Raw genomic sequence first — 20,164 nt, 5'->3', positions numbered from 1 at the left:
CGGAAAAAGACAGTGATTATTGGAAAACAGGTTGCTAGATTCAGGGTTGAATTGGACAGAAAGGTCAAAACATTGTTGGAATCATGGTCTGGTGTGGCCAGTCGCATCACATGTGGCCTCTATCTCATGCACCTTACCTTCAGCTCCTCTCCCCCTCTTCTTCTCTTCACACATTCATACAATATCATCATTCTCTATTGATTGTATCGAGATGGATGGATCCTGTGTTTTATATGTACCTAACATGCAATACATCACCTTTCGAGCTATGTCACCAAATGCAAATAAGATCATCAAGATGAACCAGCCCGGCACAACCGCCCATCCGCCTCTTGCACCCACTTATCGCTACCCACAGCAGTATGTGCATAGAAGTTACTATGCGGATCATACTTGTTCTTGATTGCAAGCAGTCGATCATAGTTAACCCCGTAGAAAGCTTCCTGCCAGTTCGGCTGTTGAGGGTCGGCCTGGGAATATTGTTAATGACATTTCTCAATGATACCACAAATCTGCCATGGTACATACTTCATTCATGTAGCAACCTGGGTCAGAGGTAAGGGATGTCAACATTGGCATCCATTTGTTGGTCATGTCATCGGCAAGCTGCTTCATTTCCCCAAGATTTGCTTTTTCCGGCCAGGTCCTAAATTGGGACGTCAATACATGCTCACGCGCTGAGAAGAAGTTTTAAAGCTTCCAAGGAACTTACGTTGCAAGAATTACATCCATTGCCGCGGTTCTCCAGGAGGGCAGAATAGAATTGTTAGTCGTTCCGGTCACAGCAGACGAAACATTCAATGCGATACTGGTAAAAGCCACTCCATCCTGAGTGATGCTCCTCATAGCAGCAGTGAGTGCTGAATTGGACTGCTCGACCACCTCGAGTGGAATAAGCTTTCCGCCGTATTGACCATTATTCACGAGCTGGGTGGGATTCGGCTCGATCAGCGCGTTGTAGTGGTCCGTATATGATGGGAAATGGGTAAGGTTCATAGCATAGCTGATGTTCAACTGGTCCAATTTATCGGTGAAGGGGGTAACAAGCTCCAAAGCTCTCTCCCCAGTTGTATCGGGGAGGGTAAGTGGCGTCAACAGGAAAGAAGAGCTCATGACGTTGGCAATGGCCATGCCGCCTGCGGCCGTGAGGGTCGGCACAAGTGAATGATAGAACTCCACTGCATCATAAAAAGGATCGAGGTTATCGGGATCGGTTTCAAATTCAAGCACCACACCCGCGACCGGAAAATCGGGGAATGCTTTGACAGTCAAGGACGTCACGACGCCGTAGGTTCCGCCGCCACCTCCGCTGAGAGCCCAGTATAGATCGGAGTTTTCAGTCTTGGAAGCCCGCAAGAGTCGACCTTGGCCGTCGATTACCTCCCATTCCAGCGCCTGATCGGCGCCGAGACCATAGCGCGAACTGAGGGCGGAGTGGCCGCCGCCTTGTGTGTATCCGCCTGCTGGTCCGACGGTGGCACATTCGCCGCCGACCATCACCAAGTTTTGTTTTTGCAGGGCGGCATAGACTTCCCCGCCCTGGACGCCGGCACCGACGGTGACTGCTGGTCCGGTGTAATGTGGGGAAGTGTAATTGTGGTTGATTGTGATCTCTTTCAAATGATGGGTCCAGATGGAGAGAGCTCCAGCGCCGGTCGACTTGCCCATATATAACTTTGCGATGTCAATATTTTGGAACTTCTTCTCGGAATCTTGATTTCTCTTTCAAACTTACTCATGGCCAGTGTTTCGGATAACCAGTCTAATGTTCTTATCGGCTGCATAAGTCATAGTTTGGGCGATCTCCGCCGGAGTAGAAACGTTGACAGCATAGGACACCATGTTCCCAAGCCGACACGGACTTGATACAGCAGTGAAAGGATCACAACTTTCATTTGCAACGGCCGCGGCCATGATGGAAGACGACGAAGCATCGCTTTCAGTGCGAATTCCGAGATTAGCCAGACTGGATCGTGAATTGCAGTGAAGATGTATACTCACTGCAAAGCAGGTTGTGTCCATTGGCTCCGAAGATATTGACATTCAGTGCCGTTGTAGCTTGGATCATGACAAGATACAGCTAATGGAACCGTTTTGATCAATCTCCCACCCAGGGTAGAATTGAATTCCGACCAATCTTCCGCAGATGGCCAACAGGAATCAGTGGGCATGCATCGACACTGAGGAGCTACGGCTGGGCTAGCCGAACTAGCGCCTGCTAGAAAAGCTAGGATTGAAAGCATAGAAAGCATGGTGACGTATTCTTGCGTTTCGAGGTTCCAATTGAGGATGAATGACTTGGATTTCAAGGAAATTGGGCATCAAGGTATGTGATATATAAACCATTGCGACCAAGGCATACTCGGTTTCTGCATCGTGAGATGCACAGATTGCCGCATGGCACGATGGTCTACCGGAAGGAGCTATGTTCGATGAGAGATTAAGGAGATCCAGGAACAGCGACTTGTCTTTGCCCGTTGCTTTAAGAGGAAGTGGGGGCCATCCCGACCGGAGTAAGCGAATCTATAGCAAGAAGGGAATAGTACGTGTTTGCCTTGGATGAGTATCGTATTGCTGACAGAAAACTCGATCACTGATTAGCCTGATCTAAACAGATTCTATTCATGAGATCTCGGCAGCTGAATGAGAGTATCTGAAATGTATGTGGTATTGAACATGGGTGAAATGATCAGGCAACCATAGCCGAGATGGGACTAATGTAAGGTTTCTATGTACAATGGCGTTGACCGACAATTCTATTGTAGGGAATTCCTTACAACATGAGGTTCGATATGCTCCTACCCATAGATCTAAGTGTATGCCTAGGTATGATTTCGAGGACAGAGACACATAGGGACAGCATTGGAAAAGCACTACGGTCCGGCAATACATCAGCACGCAGAAGTGTCGTGAGACTTGCATCTTGGGGCTCAGCTACCTTTGCTTTTTTTCGACTTTCGGGCATTTTTCTAATAGGCGTTTGTATCCTTGTTTCTATTACTTTGATTCTGTTAAAAGCAAAAAATTGGAAACTATATTGAAATGGCCGTACCCATGGATTTTGCCATCTGGTATGCAAGACCCCCGAAAAGAGGGAGTAGGTAAAAAGCAACCTTGGAAGAGAAATGAAGCTATCTTGCATGAGCTGGGTTTCATCTTACGAGCTGCGCCCCTGGAAAATTACCATGGATCGATCTTGCAAGCAGCAGGGAAGAGGTAAATGAGGTCCAGTTATGTGGGTGATATCACTCAAACGCTTGATGCACTAAACATCTTGCGTACCTAGCCTTGAATTATTCCAAGATGATAGAAAGCCCAAGCACGGTCGAGCTACTGCTTTGTGACCAATAAAATGAGATGTCATAGTTTTGCCGACGGAGGGAGATAGGCTAACAGGTACAGTTCTCAATTTATGGATGGAGGGGAACTAAGATATCTAGATGTACTACAGGGGAAGCCTCGGACCCCGGCAGTAAGTCAAAATAACATAAACAAAACGAGATTACCCTCTATCTAGCGCAGAAACCAGCAAACAGACCATGCAGTGAAGTACTCAGAATTGTGTACCCACGTGGATACCGCCATCCACCAAGATATTGGTTCCAGTGACAAAGCTAGCCAACGGACTGGCCAAGAAGACCGCGACATTCGAAATTTCCTGAGGTCCACCAAGACGCTTTAAGGGAATCTTCAGTCTCTGCTCCTCCACCCACTCGGGAGCCTCGATCAAGCCCTTCTCCCAAGCTCCGCCCTTGACAACAACGGGACCAGGTGAGATCGCATTCATTCTGATGCCCTTGGGACCCAAGTAATGGGAAAGTTCCTGCACGTGCTGCAGCTGAGCAGCCTTGCAAGGCCCGTAAGCAGCTGGCGGGCCGCGGAAGAATTCACGACCCATGAAAGAGCTCTGGACGATGATGGAGGCTTGTGGAGACTTCTCAAGATAAGGCTGTGCGGCCTTGACAAGCTCGACGAAGCCCATCACGTCAATGGCGAAGCTACTTTCCCAGTGCTCGGTTTCGCCTTCCATGTGCATGGGGGATGCTAAAAAGAGTGTTAGTCGGTCTATTACCCAATTTTATTGAAGGGTCCAATCACATACCGTTTGCAATGACAATATCGACCCGTCCAACGCGCTCAGCGGAGCTGTTGACCCAGTTCACGATCGCGTCCTTTGAAGAAACATCGAAGGCAGTGCCGACTGCGCGAGCAGTGTTTTCTGCGGGGAGGGATTCATGAACCTCGTCGTACTCGGTGTTGGTAACGGTGCGGGCGCAGTATGAGACGTTGGCACCTTCTTGGAGGAATTGTGTGACCATTGACTGGCCCATGCCACGAGTGCCGCCCGTGATGAGGACATGAGTGCCTTGGAGACCGGTTTCGAGAGGCATTGTTAGAGAGTAATGAGACTTGATTAGAAGCGATTTTGGTAGAGAAGCCTTGGAAGCTGTAGAGAAGACGGAATGAATTGGATGGTAAGGGATTAATTGGAGAGCAGTCACTAGTTAATAAATATCTTTTCCAGCTCGGTACAAAGAGAGCCTATTTGGGACTGTGAATTGTAAATGGTAACTAGACCGGAGACCGAGCCCCGCATGACAAAGCCTCAACTTGGCGGACATCGGAAGATCGGAGAGATTTCCAAGACACCTAAACAGGAACGGGTAGATCTAATCTCTGATCTGCTCCTTACGGAAGGGAGGATCGGGAGATCTGACAGGAACTGATTAGTGATCAAAGGAACCGTTTGAAGGCTGACAAAGTTCCTAGAGGAGGCGGTTAAGACTCATCTGCTCCTTATGGATGACCGGAATAGGAAGAGAGAGCAGGGGTAGGGAACAGGGTGGATGGCAGGCTTTTGGGGGGGCTTTGGGGGACTTTTGGGGGAAGCTCAAAGAAACGGCGCGCTTGTGGGGCCATTTCGGGTGATCTCTCCGGAACTCCTTTGGGAAGTCCTCGTCCTAATTGGGAAAAACATCAATTCCTATCGCAGCACTCCTAACGCGTTAACACCCATTTCAAAGCAAAGAAGACTCTGACCATATAAGCTGCGTCTATCTCGCCCATCATGGCTTCATTCTCCATCACAGTTCATTCGACCTTTCTCAGCATTGGACAGAAAACAATTCTATCCACTGCATCATGGAGAAGTTCGAAGTATCAGACACAATGCATCAAGGCTCCGAAGGGAGTGGTTCAGCCACACCTGTCGACATCGAATCACTTACAAGCAAAGAGCACTCCGATGGCTCACTCACGGGCGTTGAGCCCGTGGCCTTGACCGTGAAACATTTCTTGGCTCTCGGCAATGGTCAAGAAAATGACCCACAATCATCAAGAATCGTCATGAATAATGTCACAGTTGAAGGCAGTGGCACAGGTGTAAGTCATCTAAATTCTCTGGGCAGCTGCAGTGAGATATTGACAGATTACAGGCCCTTCCAGCCCCTAGTATGGTGACAGAAGCGAAATCGGCCTTTGGTCTTCTGGAGCCGATCACAAATAGATTGCATCGCCCGTCAACTCGGCCTATTCTGAGGGACTTTTCCGCTGCCATTCAGCCAGGGGAGATGATCCTGGTCATTGGAAAGCCTGGAAGCGGCTGTACCACCTTTTTGAAGACCCTTGCTGGCATGTGGGACGAGTACCATGACGTCCAAGGTAGCTTGGCTGTCGGAGGACAGCCCATGAAGTCGGTGATTGAAAACAATCCTCAGGATATTGTATTTTGCGGTAAGTCGGCATTCATCTCGCCACTTTGGAAGAGAAGCTCATGGCATAAACAGGCGAGTCGGATGACCACTTCCCTACTTTGACCGTTTTCGAGACCCTGCGCTTTGCAGTTAGGGCTCGCTGTGGGACCAAGCCCTCCAATGCAGAGATTGAGCAGAGGGTCAGGTACCTAGCCCAACTGGTTGGACTGACTAAGGTGTTGAACACCAAAGTGGGTGACGCCTATGTTCGTGGCGTCAGTGGAGGTGAGAGGCGACGTGTCTCGCTGGCCGAGGCATTGGCGACATGTGCACGGTAAGTTAATCCGCCTCGCCTGTATTTGAATAGAGAGATGCTGATAGAAATAGACTCATTTGCTTGGACAACCCAACCAACGGCTTGGACTCCTCGACCGCGCTCGAGTTCATGGAGATGATGCGCGAGTGGACTCAGCAATCTCAGTGTGTGACTGCCATGAGTGTCTACCAAGGCAGTGATGCCATTGTTCCATACTTTGACAAGGTTGTTGTCATCAATGCAGGACGCCAGATCTTCTATGGTACCATCCAAGAAGCCAAGTCACACTTCCTGAATCTCGGTTTCGAGTGCTCGCCTGCCACCACCACCACCGACTTTTTGAACTCCATGTCTGCCGACCCTGAGGTCCGCCGTGTACACGACGCCTACCAAAGCCGCGCACCTCGCACACCCGATGACTTCCAGCAGGAGTTCCAACGCAGTGTTCACTTCCAAGAGCTTCAGTCAGCCGTGAAGAGAGCCAACTCTCTGCCCGCCGTTGCCCGCCTCACAAAGTCCGCTCAATATGCTTTACCACTTTACCAACAGATTGCCTACTGCACGATGCGCCAAGTTCGCATCATTCAGCACAACTACAGCAGCTTGCTCGTCGAAGCTCTCTGTATCGTTGTTCAAAGCTTGATCTTGGGAACATTGTTCCGAAACCAAAAGCAAAACACTGGCTCTCTGTTTATCTTCGCATCTGCCCTCTTTTACTCGGTTCTGGTTCCAGCGTTGCAGGCAATGGCAGAGTTCCGCAGTACTTTTGATCAACGACCTCTTATTCTCAAGCACAAGCGATACCGGCTCTACCGACCCATGGCCTATGGCTTCGGATTGATCTCTGTGGACGTTGTCTGGAAGATCCTCGTCATTTTCTGGAATATCCCACTGTATTTCTTGACCGGCTTCCAGATGAATGCCGCCAACTTCTTCACTTGGTTTGTCGTGGTATACATCGAGCACTTGGCCTTGTCCATGTTCTTCCGCTCGGTCGCAGTGTTCTCATCGAATATGTACCGTGCAGTGCTACCAGTTGGAATCTTCTTCAACATGTACGTTCTGTACACGGGTCTGTATGTGCCAGTACCTCAGATGCAGGTGTGGCTTGGCTGGTTGAGATACTTGAATGTAAGTCTCCTATCCGAACTGTCAACAAAACATCTCACTAACATATATCATCAGCCACTTTACTACGCTTTCGAGTCTGTCATGATCAATGAATTCGCCAACTTGAGCTACGAGTGCAGCTTGTCCGATCTAGTTCCATCCGGACCTGACTTTACCGACATCGCCAATCAAGTCTGTGTCGTGGTAGGCTCTGAGCCTGGTCAGCGACTTGTGTCCGGAATGGCTTACATCAAGGCACAATATGGATTTGAACAAGCCAACCTTTGGCGCAACCTGGGCATCAACATCGCTATATTCATTTTCTTTGGCTTGGCTTCAGCGTGAGTTTGACAATTCCCTCCTGGTTTCTCATCCATTATGCTTGTTCAATGCTGACAACTTTATAGTATTGGAATGGAACGTTTGAAGCAACCTGCAGGCCGCCTTGCAACTATCTTCTACCGTGGCTTGAACCCCAACACATCTTCTAACCTTCCAGGATCCAAATCATCCGACCAAGAGAGTGGTACAGTGGATCTCGATGTCCCTCCCATGCAGAGTGAAGCCCCAGTTCGCAGCCGTGCCGCCATCGAACACAAGTCCCGCAGCTTGACTTGGACAGGACTCAGTTTCGATGTGAAGACCAAGGAGGGTGAGAAGCGCCTTCTTTCCAGCTTGAACGGTTCGGTATACAGCGGTCAAATGAAGGCCCTGATGGGTGTATCTGGTGCTGGAAAGACCACGCTGCTCAACGCTTTGGCAGGTCGATCAAAGGGTACATTGACAGGAAAGCTGGAACTCAACGGACAGGTCCTGCCAAAGTCATTCAACCGGCACATGGGGTATGTACAACAGCAGGATATCCACCTTCCCAGTCAAAGTGTGCGGGAAGCATTGCAAATGACAGCTCGATTGCGCCAATCTCAAGATGTCTCACTGGAAGAGAAGGACGCCTACGTCGAAGAGGTAATTCGTGCGCTGGACATGGAGTCGATTGCAGACGCCCTGATCGGAACCCCTGGGGCTGGCCTCAACTTGGAACAACGCAAGAAGGTCAGCATCGGTGTGGAAATGGCTCCGAAGCCGGACATTCTTTTCTTGGACGAGCCCACTTCTGGCCTCGATGGACAATCCGCTTACTCCATTGTTCGATTGTTGCGAAGACTCGCAGACTCTGGCCAAGCGATCATCTGCACCATCCACCAGCCTGCCGCGGAACTACTCTCAACATTCGACGAGCTCTACTTGCTGACCCGAGGTGGACATGTGGTTTACGACGGTCCTTTGGGCGTTGACTGCCAAAAGGCTGTCGCTCACTTTGCCCCCCATGCACGCCCATGCCGCGAGGGAGAGAACCCCGCTGAGTATCTCTTGGAGGTGATTGGTGCTGGCACCCGTTCCGACGTCCAGACAGACTGGGTGGATATCTGGAAGCAAAGTTGCGACAGCAAGTCAGGCAACCAAGATGCACATGCACCATCCGAGGCTGACGGCATGGCTGTTGGTGGACCTCAAACAACGGTGTCACTCTACGCGGCTCCATACCATTACCAATTGCTGGTGCTACTCAAGCGAACTTGGCTATACTACTGGCGGGAGCCAGATTATGCTCGCGCCAAGTTGTGGCTGAATGCAGGCAACGCATTGCTGAACGGACTGACGTATCTGGCCTCGCCATCGACTCAGCGAGGTGCCTACAATCGTGTCTTCTCGGCCTTTATGTCCCTGATTGTGGGTCCGCCCCTCGGTCTGCAAGTTCAGCCCCGATTTGTGACATTGCGCGATATCTTCGAACACCGAGAACGCGAGAGTCAGACTTATCACTGGACGGCATTCAGTTTCTCTGCAATTTTGGTTGAGCTCCCTTATGCTTTCTTCACCGCACTCGTCTACTGGTTGCTATGGTACTTCCCCGTGGGCTACTTCCGCGACTCGGATCATGCAGGCTACAGTTTCCTGATGTACCAATTATTCTCCGTGTTTGCCACTAGCTTGGCTCAGCTGTGTGCCTCGCTTATGCCCACTGTGGAGGCCGCTCTTTCCGCCAATGGCTTCTTCTTCATGTTCTGCAACACTTTCGCCGGTACCTTATCTCCCGCGCCAGTGACACCGGCTGGATGGAGCTGGTATTACAAGGTCTCCCCCCCTCTTTTACTGGAGCGAGGGTGTCGTGACAGACGTCCTGCGGGATCTACCCCTCCGTTGCACCGATTCGGAGGTGTCCGTCTTCCAGCCGCCCAGCGCCACAAGCTGCTACCAGTACGCGACATCCTTCCTTCAGAATGCGACAGGGTACTTGGTCAACCCAGACAGTTTTGAAAACTGTCAATACTGTCCGTACAAGGACGGTCAATCCTATGTAAGTATTCTTACCTTCATGTTTTACATTTTGAGGCTTAGAATTGGTTTGCTGACTTTATCCCCGTCATTAGTACACACAATATGACTACAGCTACAGCAATCGCGGTCGTAACGTTGGTGTCTTCATCGGCTTCATTGCCTTCAACTTCACCATGGTCCTGGTCTTTACCTATTTGATTCGGGTCCGCCGCCGCTGAATTGGACATTTCGGATTTTATTAGAGGCGTTTGGGGCCAATTTGTGGGATTGGCAAATTCTGTCTGCAAGTGTCTTGGTATTCTTTTGGTTTTCATGTGTCATCCCTCTGCGTTTACGATTTCTATAACATCAAAGATAATAGACTGTATTTAATTTCAAGATCCACCCGTGGAAAGATCTACCGGCCCGGCCCGATCTTTTCCCCATTTCAATGACAATTCGTTCCAACAACTTTCTTCCAGTACAGCCTGCTTGTACAACTTCCCATTGGGAAAGGGTGTTGGGATATATGACCAAGTTCCATATCCAGACCCTTGAAAAGGTACCAGATCCACAAAGGTAAGATACTGAAACATCTCTTAGAAGCCGGAACACTACTGCACTGAACCCCACTGACCTATTCTTGCTTAGGCTTCGGCTAGGGGATACACCCGCTGCACACCGTTTAATGACTCGTATATGCAGTGCAACACACTGCGGGTACATGGCCCCAATCTCCGCCACGGATTTTCTCACGATATAGGAGGCAAGGATGGCGTATTCAATACACAATCAAACCCTCCCTGACAAATTTCCGGAATGAACAGCATAGATCCGCCTTTCGACGCCAACCGATGTGGCTTCAACACATCACCCATTCTATCGACAGGGGTGTTGAGTGTGTGACTGGACTGGGACATGATGGCTTATCTCGCCTGGGTGTGAGACCCTTTGGCAGGGATCGGCGTCACGAAGTCTTGGTTCTGCGACCCTTTTACCCTTCTGGGTCAAGATTATCCAATGCAGCACGGCTGGGCGCGAGATCCACGTTCGAGATCATTCAGGCGTCTTGGGGCTGTAACCTGATGACGCCTCATCATTTTCTGGGCGGCCGATTTCGACAGATGCTCGCCAATCAGCATACAGCAAGGACCCCATCGGCCGGTTGATTTGAGCCTCAAGTGATTCGAACGCGGACTCCGATTTGCTCCCGTCGCCCTTTCAAACAGATATGCACACCTTGGGAGTGCGCACAAGACGCATGTCAGACGGAAACCCCTTGAAGGCTGGACGCCATCAAGGACGCCATCTTGGATCGTCCTTTGTTCTGACCAGTCTCAAACCAACGGTACCGCCAAGATCTACTGATATCTTCCCCAATGCGAACTATCGCTTTACGCGATTGGTTCGTTGTGGCCTAATGAAGCAGGATCGGTTGCCAGAGGGACATGTACCAAGTGCCAATACTCCGTACGGAGTACCATGCAGTTTGATGCCTGCGAATTACGGAAGAATTGCTCCACTACGGAATGCCGCCATAAGATTCACGGAAATTTCGATTTTGCCTACCGAACGATAATACCCCACGGGAAAACGGACATAGTGGATTTCCTTCTGATTTGGTGGGGTTTCTTTGGGCACCAGGGACTATAAAGGACGCAATCATTCTGCTTACAGCAGAATTAGACAATTTCAACCCTCATTTTTGACGCGTACGGTTTCTTTTTTCCCATATATTTCCTGTTCTCATTGAGAGTGTTCATCTGCTGTTTGGAAAGGCATAGAAATCAAAAGCCAAAAGAACCAAGTAAGAAGATTACAAACTTGACAAGCTTTCGTTTATATCACGGGGGAACTTCTGGTTTTGGCCCCTCCTTTGTCCATTTCGACGCCTCCTTTTCTCTTCCCCCTCTCGGCTCTTCTATACTCTTTTGTGGCAATTCATGACATTCTGAGACCTCGCCTTCTGAGCACTTGGTGTCACTGCCATGTTCTCCACCTTTTCCGCTAATCTCAACTCCACCGATCGCCCGCCGGAGCAGCCCGCGCCCCGTCCTAAGCGCAGTCAGGTCGGGCGGGCTTGCGACTGGTGTCGGCTGAACCGGATCAAGTGCGATGATAAACAGCCATGTCAAAATTGTCGGAACCACGGCGGATACTGCAGCAACAACAAGAAATTTGAAGCCCAGTCGCTTCCGGCTGCGAATCGGTATGCCTCCTGGACCCCCTTGCTCCCCTGCTTTTTCCCCCCGGACTAGCGTTTTTCGTGCTAGGTACTCCGTACATGAAAACTAATCAGAAGACTTCAGGGAAATTCATCGTTTGCGAAACCGACTCAAGGATTTCCAGGAGCAACTGGATAAATTAAACGATGAGGCCAAAAGGAACCCCAGGGACGCGAAAAACCCATCGCAATCTTACGATACCCTCACGTCGCCTGCCAGCATCGCCACTTCAACCGAACTCCCGAATGCGCCTCGCAAGACATGGGATGGCCATCAAAATATGGGGTCGCAGACAGGTCGGGTCATCCACTATGGCCCTCAATCCTCGCCGTACCTCGTGATTCGCCTTAATCGTTACATGTCGGAATCATCCAACCAACTGCATCTCAAATCGCCCCTTCCAGTCCGCATTTCACAAATCCACAGACATTCTCCGACTATCTCTCAGGAGCAGTTGTCCGATGAGACGGAACGACCCAGTCTCCGTCTCGGACTAGCCGAGGTCGAGGATCTGTCTCGGGAGCAAGAAGAGCATTTCTTGGTTCTCCTGTGGCAGGGATATCACAGCATGTACCCTATTGTGGCAGAGCAAGAGTTCCGAGAGTATTATGATTCTCTTTGGGTTCCAAGCAACGGCCAAGCGCCGCGCTCGCCTTCTCCCCTTGTGGACAGTCTACTGGCTGTCTGCATGCATTACGGTAGTAGCTTCATGGTCGACGATGATGATATGGCCAGCGAGGCAGACTCGCAAGCCAATCATTTCACAACCGCGGCGCATGCTTTTTACCGCCGGAGTCAGCGCGCGCTGATGGAGACGTTGGAACATCCTTCGATCATGTCACTGCAGAGTCAAATATACTGCATCATTTACCTCAACAACATCGTAAATTTGGATACCGCTCATGTGCTGCTTGGAATGGCCATCAGAATCGCACAGATGCTTCGCCTGCACCTTCGGCCCGTGGGCCCTGTGCCAAAGGCAACACAGGAGTTGCATTCGCGGATATGGTGGACTTTGTACCAGCTGGACAGCCAGATTTCGATGACTCTCGGTCGCCCACCGCTTATAAACACCGATGAAGTCAGCTGTGCAATGCCTTCAGACACAGGTGATGCAGTCCAACCGTCGGCGACGGTTTTGGTATCACCACCCGAAGAGGAGATCAGCTGGCTTACATTCCACGTTGAATATATCCGCCTCATGGCTGCAGCGCGCACAGTTCATGCTACATTCGGTGCATACTGCGCTGAGATATTGCAGACAAAAGACATCGAGGATATCCACGAGGACCCGCCCACCTTGGAAATGATCGCAAGATCTATGACCAGTTTTGCTCGTCCCATGTACGAATGGGTGCAGACTGTCCCACGGTCTCTCAAGAATGCGCGCAAATGCTCTGGCGATGCTTTCTCAACAGATCGCACACCAGTAAACACGAACCCTGCTAGCCCCCTCTGGCTACAGCGTCAGCGGTTGCTGCTGGAAATCACCTATCACCATTTGCAAATCACTCTTTTCCGCCCCTTTCTCCGCTTTCCTCCTCGCGGCGCAACCCTCACACCATTGACCGATGGTCATGGCATTACCTCTCTCAACCATGCTGTGCTCGTCACAAATATTCTCAGCCAGGTCCTGTCAGAGACGGACCTTCTACGCGGATGGGCCCCAGCCTTCCAATACCAATGGGATGCAACCATCTGCATGCTCTCATTTATCCTAGCCAACCCAGTCTGCCCCCCTACCCCAGCAGCCAAGAAACTCCTGCCAACCGCTTTCCGAAATCTGGATACTCTTGGTCCGTCTTTTACTCCGATTGCAAACACTGTCCAGCTAGCCTGGGAGCAGTTCCGATCCAGTTCTACTCCGCGAGGGTGGTCGCAGCTCACACCTCCAAGTCAAAGCGCTTCGGAATCAGACATGCCGCCCCCATCCTCGATGGGATCTTCAGTCAGCATTGCCAATACTGGTTTCAATCCTGCACAGGGGATGAGCGCCACTCCGCAGTCGAATGATCTTTTGTCTGGGCTGCTTAGCCCAAATAAGATGGGATCCAATATGATGCTAGAAGCTGAATTTTTCAATTCCAGCACCGTCACTCCTCCGATTGATCTGATGGACACATCTTTTAATATTCCAATGGACTTATCGATGGGAGATACTTCCCAATGGAAGCCAAATGGCATGTCATTGGAGTCCTGGGAGGACTATGGACCTCAATAATATTTCTCTTTTCCTTTGCACTTTGTTATCAACGCCTACTTTTGGAGATTTTTCTATATGGAGTTTTGAAAGGAGGAGGTCAAAGTCAAGTTTTCATCAATTTCTTGCGCATCTATCAGGTTGCAAAAGGACAAGTCTAGCCAAATCGGTGGACAACAGCGGGTGGCCTGTGCCTTCAGGCATCAACAGGACCACGTGTATAAATAAGAACGCGAGTATATATGGGAACGCAGGCAATAAACAAACCAAAGACATAACCAAAGAGAAAGGCAAACATAATCTGGCCAACTTGATCAATCTGCAAGATAAAATATCAAGAGTGACTGAAGTCGATATCTCGTTGTCACCAACGAGCTCGACCTCCTATTCCAATTTTTCGGAGAACCAACTCACCAAGTGGCTCACAGTTGGGTGGCTCCAGGTCAGGGTAGGTGGAACCTTGACCTTAAGTGACTGTTGCAATTGTCTTCGCAGAGTGACTGTCATGACAGAGTCAACACCAAGATCTGCCAACGCGGCTTTGGAGTCAACTTCGTCGGCGGCAAGGTGGAGCACAACAGCGACACAAGAGCGGATTGCCTCGTCGAGGTATGCCTTGCGTTCCGGACCAGCAGGAGGCATGCCTTGACTGCCAGAAGAAGCTGCAGGATCGCTGCTCTCAGTGGCTGAAGACTGAGTTGGTGCTCGGCGCTGAGCGATATCAGTGAGGACCGGAGTAGGCAGAGGCTCGTCGGCATCGAAGGCAAGACTGCGAAGAACGACTGCGTGGTCAATATCGTACTTGGCAAGGTGCATCCAGGCACCGAAGGCCTCGTCCGCCGAGACATCGGTGATACCCTTGCTCTCCAGCTCAGCGTTGATGAAGTCTGTGCTGGCTCCCATGCCGAGTCCGCGCCACGATGTCCACTGGATCGCAACTGCGTGGCGGTCACCCTGTTGGCGACGGTGGGTGGCCAGGGTATCGAGGAAGGCATTGCCGGCACCGTAGGAGCTCTGACCGGTGAAGCCGACAAGCTGGCCGCATGAGGAGAACAGCACGAAGAAGTCCGTCGTGCCTGCTGGGAAGACCTCGTTCAACACGAGACCACCAGTGACCTTGGGGGCGAGCACTCGTGAGAAGGCGCCGCGTGTGGTTTGCGTGACTAGCTCGTTGTCGAGCACGCCAGCTGCGTGAACGACACCGCGAACGGGTGGCAGAGCGAGCTGGTCCAGGGCCTCAGTGAGGCGCTGTGCGGCGCTTGGGACACTGATGTCCAAAGCGAGGACATGGACGAATGCGCCGCGGGACTCCAGGTCCTGGATTTTAGCGATGGCCGGGGCAAGGGCGTCGTTGGACTTCATGGCGGACCAGGTGCGACGTGGAGGGAGAGCACGACGAGAGACCAGGATCACACGTTGGGCACCCTTGCTCACGAGGAAGTCTGCTACTTCGAGGCCTAGAGCTCCCAGGCCACCGGTGATGAGATAGGTGCCATCGGGGCGAGGCATGAGAGCCGGAGACGACTGTGATCCCTTGTCGGCTGGGAGGAGGAGGTGTCGGGACAGAGGTCGGAATCGCATAGTGCGGGGCATACCGTCGCGAATGCGAATGATATCTGCGCCTTGGATGTACCGCATTGTTGACAGAGGGAAGACCGGCACCTCTGTGTCGATGAGACCGCCGAACTGATCACCGTGCTCGCTGGCAATGACTCGACTGAGACCCACGAGCGGTGCCTGTGCCAGGGCTGTAGGGGTGGATCCATCAGCGATGTTGGAAGTGATGGCGAAGATCTTGACAGGCAGGGCGTTGTTGATCACAAACTTGGTGATCTCAAGAAGCTGCCATGTGAAGTCCTCCGTTGCCTTTGAAACATCCTGTAGAGACAGGACCCGACCAGGGAGGTAGGCAATAGCAGTTCGCTTGTGGTCAAGGGCCAGACTGTCCCACTGTGCAGCAAGATCGCTGGCCTTGGAGAAGCTGATCGCTTTCGTCGACTTGGACAATGTCAAAGCGTACTTCTCGACGAGCTCCTGGTCCTCAGAAACGATTACAATGTGGTCGATAGGCAGGGGCTCCTCAGCGGGCACAGCCGGTGGCCAAGCCATCTGGTGAACAAGGCTGTCCATGCTGCCACTGACGCCTGGGGTTCCTTCGATCTCCGCAAAGCGCATGGAAGTGAACTTGGCCATCACATTACCCTCCTCGTCACACACGCTGACATGAGAGGCAAGAGCAGAGTCGGAGGCCTCCTGCACATACAACCATCCGACCTTGGGCGGGTTCTCCTTGGTGAAGATGTCAACTCGTTCAATCTGGGCTGGCATGCGCAGACGCGGCTGGTCAAAGAAAATAGTCGAACCGACCGAGGTGGCGGCATCCAGAATCGGTGCCCAGGAGGACGCATCCCACGGCAGCTCGGTGCCAGTTGCGACCTCCGGAGCGACATCGACGCGGGCAATCATCTCGCGCGTGGTGCCGTAGTGCTCTGTGATAGCCCAGGGGAAGCCCATGGCAGACACACCGACCTTGTCGAGGTAGTCAATGGAGAAGTCATCGCGCAGGCGTGTTCCAATGCGGGATTTGGCCGCTTCCACATTGATGCGAAGGGCTGGACTCGCGGGGGTAGATTCCCACCGGGTAGTGGTGTGAGTGACCCAAGAAGAGTTGTCAGCGTCATTCTGGTTCTCAGGAATCAGACGAGACATGATCTTCACTTCATCGCGCTCGGCGACGATCTGCACCGATCGGGGAGCATTGATGGCGACTGGGACGCGCAGAACAACATTGTTCAAGACATTTGCTCCAGTGGCTTTGACAAAGGTGTTGACCAAGCCGGCTGCAGGAACAATCTCGGTACCGTGCAGCGGGTGGCTGCCGGGGAAAGGCTTGCTGTCATTGTCGAGGCGGGTAGTGTAAACCACGGTATCGGTTCCAGCGACGCCAATGCGCTGACCGAGAAGAGTGTGCTTCTCGACATCGTGAGTTTGTTGTGTCGACCCAGCACCCTTGGCCTCAACCTGGCGCCAAGTAGGCTTGTGAAGCCAGCGGGTGTTGGGCACTCCAACGGCCCAGGCGCCAGACGAGGTCGATTTGAAGTCCACTGCGGCACCACGGCTGTGAAGCTGAGAGATCGCGTTCAAGATGCTCTTCTCGCTGGGCTTCTTGCGCGCCAAGGTCGGAATCATGCTGTATTCCTCTACGCCGGCTGCCATGATGGTCTCATTGATAGAGTGGGAGACCAGTGGGTGCGAAGAGACCTCCAAGAAGATCCGGTAGGAATCCGCCAATGCGGCCTCCACGGCGGGGGTGAGATGGACAGGATTGACCATGTTGTTCACCCAGTAGGTGGCATCGCGAAGGTCCTGGCCACGAGGGTCAGATAGAGAGGTGGAGTAGAGCTTTGCGTTGGTTGCTGGCTTGGGCTTCAGGCTGCCGCGGAGGGCCTTCAGCAAGGGATCCACCAGCTTGTTCAACTCGGGGCTGTGGAAGGCAATGTCGGTGCGAACGGTGAAGGTCTGGATAGAGCGTTCCTTCAACTCCGCGGCCTTTTGGGCGACAGCTGCGGTCGGTCCGGCGACAACACAGGACGAGGGGGAGGAGTCAATGGCAACGACAAGGTTCTTGTCGCTGGCAAGCTCTTCGGCCATCTCTGCGTATGGCTTACTGACAAGAATCATGCCACCCTGGCCCATGACTTGCCGGTAAAGCAGCGACCGACGGGTGATGAGAATCGCACCCTCTTCAGGTGTCAAAGCCCCAGCCACTACACTGGCAGCAATCTCGCCAACCGAGTGACCGATGATGGCCTGGGGATAAACTCCATGGCTGTTGAGAACGGCGGCGATACCAATCTGCATGATGTAGGTCAGGATCTGAACGTGATCAGATGCTTCGAATTGGCCGCTTCGGAGAAGAGCGATGGGAGACAGCTTGATCTCAGCTTGGATGATCGCATCCAAGGGTTCAATCGCTTGGAAGAAAACGGAGTTCTCCAACAACTCCTGGCCCATTGCAGGCCACTGGGCTCCATGACCGGAGAAAACCCAGACAACCTCCTTGTTAACATCGGATCCAAAGACGCGATTTTGCGAGATCCAGGCGTTGGAGCTCTGTGAGCCTTCAGCCAATTGGGTGAGGGCCTTGATAGCATCTTCCTGGCTGTCAACGACAAGACCAGCGCGGTAGTCATGGTGATCGCGACGCACTGCCAAAGTTGAGGCGACATTCTTCAAGTCTTGCTGAGAACCTTCCGACTGCAACCATTTTCCAAGAGCGCCAGCCTGGACGGACAGGCGCTTCTCCTGGGGGCCAGAAAGCAGGAGCAGTGTTGGGCCCACCGAGGGGAGCGCGACAGATGTGAGATCAGGGTTCTCTGGGAGGCTGAATTGCTCGATGATAGCGTGCGACACCGACCCTCCGTAGCCATAGGAGCAGATGGCAGCGCGGCGAAGCTCTTCGGTGGAAGGCCACTTTATTTCCTCCTGGACGACTTTGAGGCCAGCGCACTTCCAGTCAATCTTCTTGGTGAGTGTGGTGAGGTTGGCCTGGGGGGCAAGAACACCCTTTTCGACGGCCATGACAGCCTTGATGAAGCCCATGGCTCCAGCACCGGCTTCCAAGTGACCGATGTTGGGCTTGATGGATCCGATGAAACACGGCGAGTTGAACTGGCGATCAGCGCCGTAGACCTCAGCCATGGCCGAGACCTCAGTGGGATCACCCAGAGGGGTGGAGGTGGCATGAGCCTCGACATATCCGACTGTCAGGGGATCGATGTTGCCGGCCTTGAGGGCGTTGCGGGCGACCAGCTGCTGAGCTTTGGCATTGGGGGCCATGATGCCGTTGGTCTTGCCGTCCTGTCCCACGGCAGTTCCCTTAATCACCGCCATGATGTGGTCACCATCGTGGATGGCAGTCGACAGGTTCTTGAGCACAATGGCAGCGGCTCCTTCGCCGCGACCGTAGCCCTTGACATCGTTGTCAAATGAGCAGCATCGCCCTTCGGGCGAGACTGCACCGGCCTTGTCGAGCACGCGAGTCAAACCTGGTCCACAGAGAGCATTGACTCCGCCCACGATGGCGACCTTGGATTCACCGAGGATGATAGACTGGACACCGTGGTGAACAGCAACCAGCGAGGACGCACAGGCTGCGTCCACAGCAGTGCTGGGGCCCATCAGGTTGAGATGGTACGAAATGCGGTTTGGAACGCCGCAGTAGGCAGTTCCAATGCCCATCCAGGCCTCCACGTTGGGCAGATCCTCGAGGACCAACTTGGAGTAGTCGTCAGAGTTGACGCCCCAGAAGACTGCAGTGTCACTGCCCGAGAGTGATTTGGCGGGGATGCCAGAGTTCTCCAGCGCCTCCCAAGTGACCTCCAGGGACAGACGCTGCTGGGGGTCCATCTGCTCGGCCTCCTTGGGGGAGATACCGAAGAACTGAGCGTCAAAGTCCTCGAGGTGATCCAGGAAGTAGCCACGCGAGGTAGTCTCCTTGAGGATCTTGGCGTTGCGAGGATCGCGGCGCAGGTACGGCTCCCAGCGCATCTCGGGGATCTCTCCCGAGGCGTCTTGCTTCTGCAGTAGAGATTGCCAGAGCTCCTCGGGGTTGTTGTTGCCGCCAGCGACGCGGCAGGCCAATCCGACCACAGCAACCTCCTTTGTAAAGTTCTAGACATGTTAGTTTTATCGATCTATTAAATGTAGTTTGGTAATATTGTAGGAGACTCACGAATTGACTGAACTCGGTGACGGGGGTGCTCATGCCAGAGTACTCGGCCTCTGGGGTCCCGGTGGACGCGGAGTCAGAAGAGTTGGAAGAGTAGTGAGGCATTTCGATGGATTGAAAGTAAAGTATCAAATCTTTGAAGTTTCAAGAAGTTGAGAATTGAACTGTTGATGTTCGTTGGCTTTGGCTTTCTTTGGCTTTGGCTGTTCTGGTTCTGTGTGCTGATGGATGGTAAGTAACGGATGGGAACGAGACTATATAGTCTTCGCGATAGGCATTGGACTTCTGAATTCCCTCCAAAGCAATTGTCCTTACTCCTAGATGCCAGATGTTGAGTCTCAACTCCATCTGGGTGATTTTCCAATCTCCATCAAGATTGACTGATCGATCGCGCGACTCAAACTCGACGACAAATTGGGATGAGACGGATTAGGAAAGGAATAATGTAATTGTATGTCAGAAAATAGACCAAACGGGGGGTATTCTGGCCCTGTCCGATAATCGACTTGGCAGCTCCCCAAGTAAGCTGCATGTTCTGCACGGCATATGCAACGGTCAGCTCCGGAGTTG

General features: G+C 52.3%; 5 protein-coding genes across 5 annotated transcripts; 2 read left to right on the top strand and 3 right to left on the bottom strand.

Annotated features, from left to right (window-relative positions):
• Positions 1-293: 293 nt before the first annotated feature.
• N7506_007712 (FAD-dependent oxidoreductase) lies at positions 294-2,252 on the bottom strand (the record flags this gene model as incomplete). The annotated part of the gene is given in 5 exon segments (XM_056957005.1): positions 294-470; positions 529-646; positions 713-1,720; positions 1,736-1,966; positions 2,002-2,252. The coding sequence occupies 5 exon segments, from the start codon at positions 2,250-2,252 to the stop codon at positions 294-296; spliced, it is 1,785 nt and encodes a 594-aa protein (XP_056811339.1).
• A 1,301-nt stretch (positions 2,253-3,553) lies between these two features.
• On the bottom strand, positions 3,554-4,391 carry N7506_007711 (SDR family NAD(P)-dependent oxidoreductase; the record flags this gene model as incomplete). Its single annotated transcript, XM_056957004.1, has 2 exons — positions 3,554-4,044; positions 4,103-4,391. 2 exons carry the CDS (start codon positions 4,389-4,391, stop codon positions 3,554-3,556), a joined length of 780 nt encoding a protein of 259 aa, XP_056811338.1.
• A 751-nt stretch (positions 4,392-5,142) lies between these two features.
• N7506_007710 (uncharacterized protein) lies at positions 5,143-9,677 on the top strand (the record flags this gene model as incomplete). Its single annotated transcript, XM_056957003.1, has 7 exons — positions 5,143-5,382; positions 5,436-5,733; positions 5,787-6,027; positions 6,081-7,460; positions 7,527-9,339; positions 9,380-9,478; positions 9,552-9,677. 7 exons carry the CDS (start codon positions 5,143-5,145, stop codon positions 9,675-9,677), a joined length of 4,197 nt encoding a protein of 1,398 aa, XP_056811337.1.
• Positions 9,678-11,426: 1,749 nt separating this feature from the next.
• Positions 11,427-13,884, top strand: N7506_007709 (Zn(II)2Cys6 transcription factor; the record flags this gene model as incomplete). The annotated part of the gene is made up of 2 exons (XM_056957002.1): positions 11,427-11,647; positions 11,748-13,884. The coding sequence occupies 2 exons, from the start codon at positions 11,427-11,429 to the stop codon at positions 13,882-13,884; spliced, it is 2,358 nt and encodes a 785-aa protein (XP_056811336.1).
• Positions 13,885-14,247: 363 nt separating this feature from the next.
• N7506_007708 (type I polyketide synthase) lies at positions 14,248-19,699 on the bottom strand (the record flags this gene model as incomplete). Its single annotated transcript, XM_056957001.1, has 2 exons — positions 14,248-19,536; positions 19,598-19,699. 2 exons carry the CDS (start codon positions 19,697-19,699, stop codon positions 14,248-14,250), a joined length of 5,391 nt encoding a protein of 1,796 aa, XP_056811335.1.
• Between the last annotated feature and the right edge of the window lie 465 nt (positions 19,700-20,164).

Source organism: Penicillium brevicompactum (genome assembly GCF_028827555.1).
Source record: "Penicillium brevicompactum strain IBT 35665 chromosome Unknown utg000005l_segment0_segment0, whole genome shotgun sequence".
In the NCBI taxonomy this organism is placed as follows: Eukaryota; Fungi; Ascomycota; class Eurotiomycetes; order Eurotiales; family Aspergillaceae; genus Penicillium; species Penicillium brevicompactum.
This window is presented reverse-complemented; position numbering and strand designations above follow the sequence as displayed.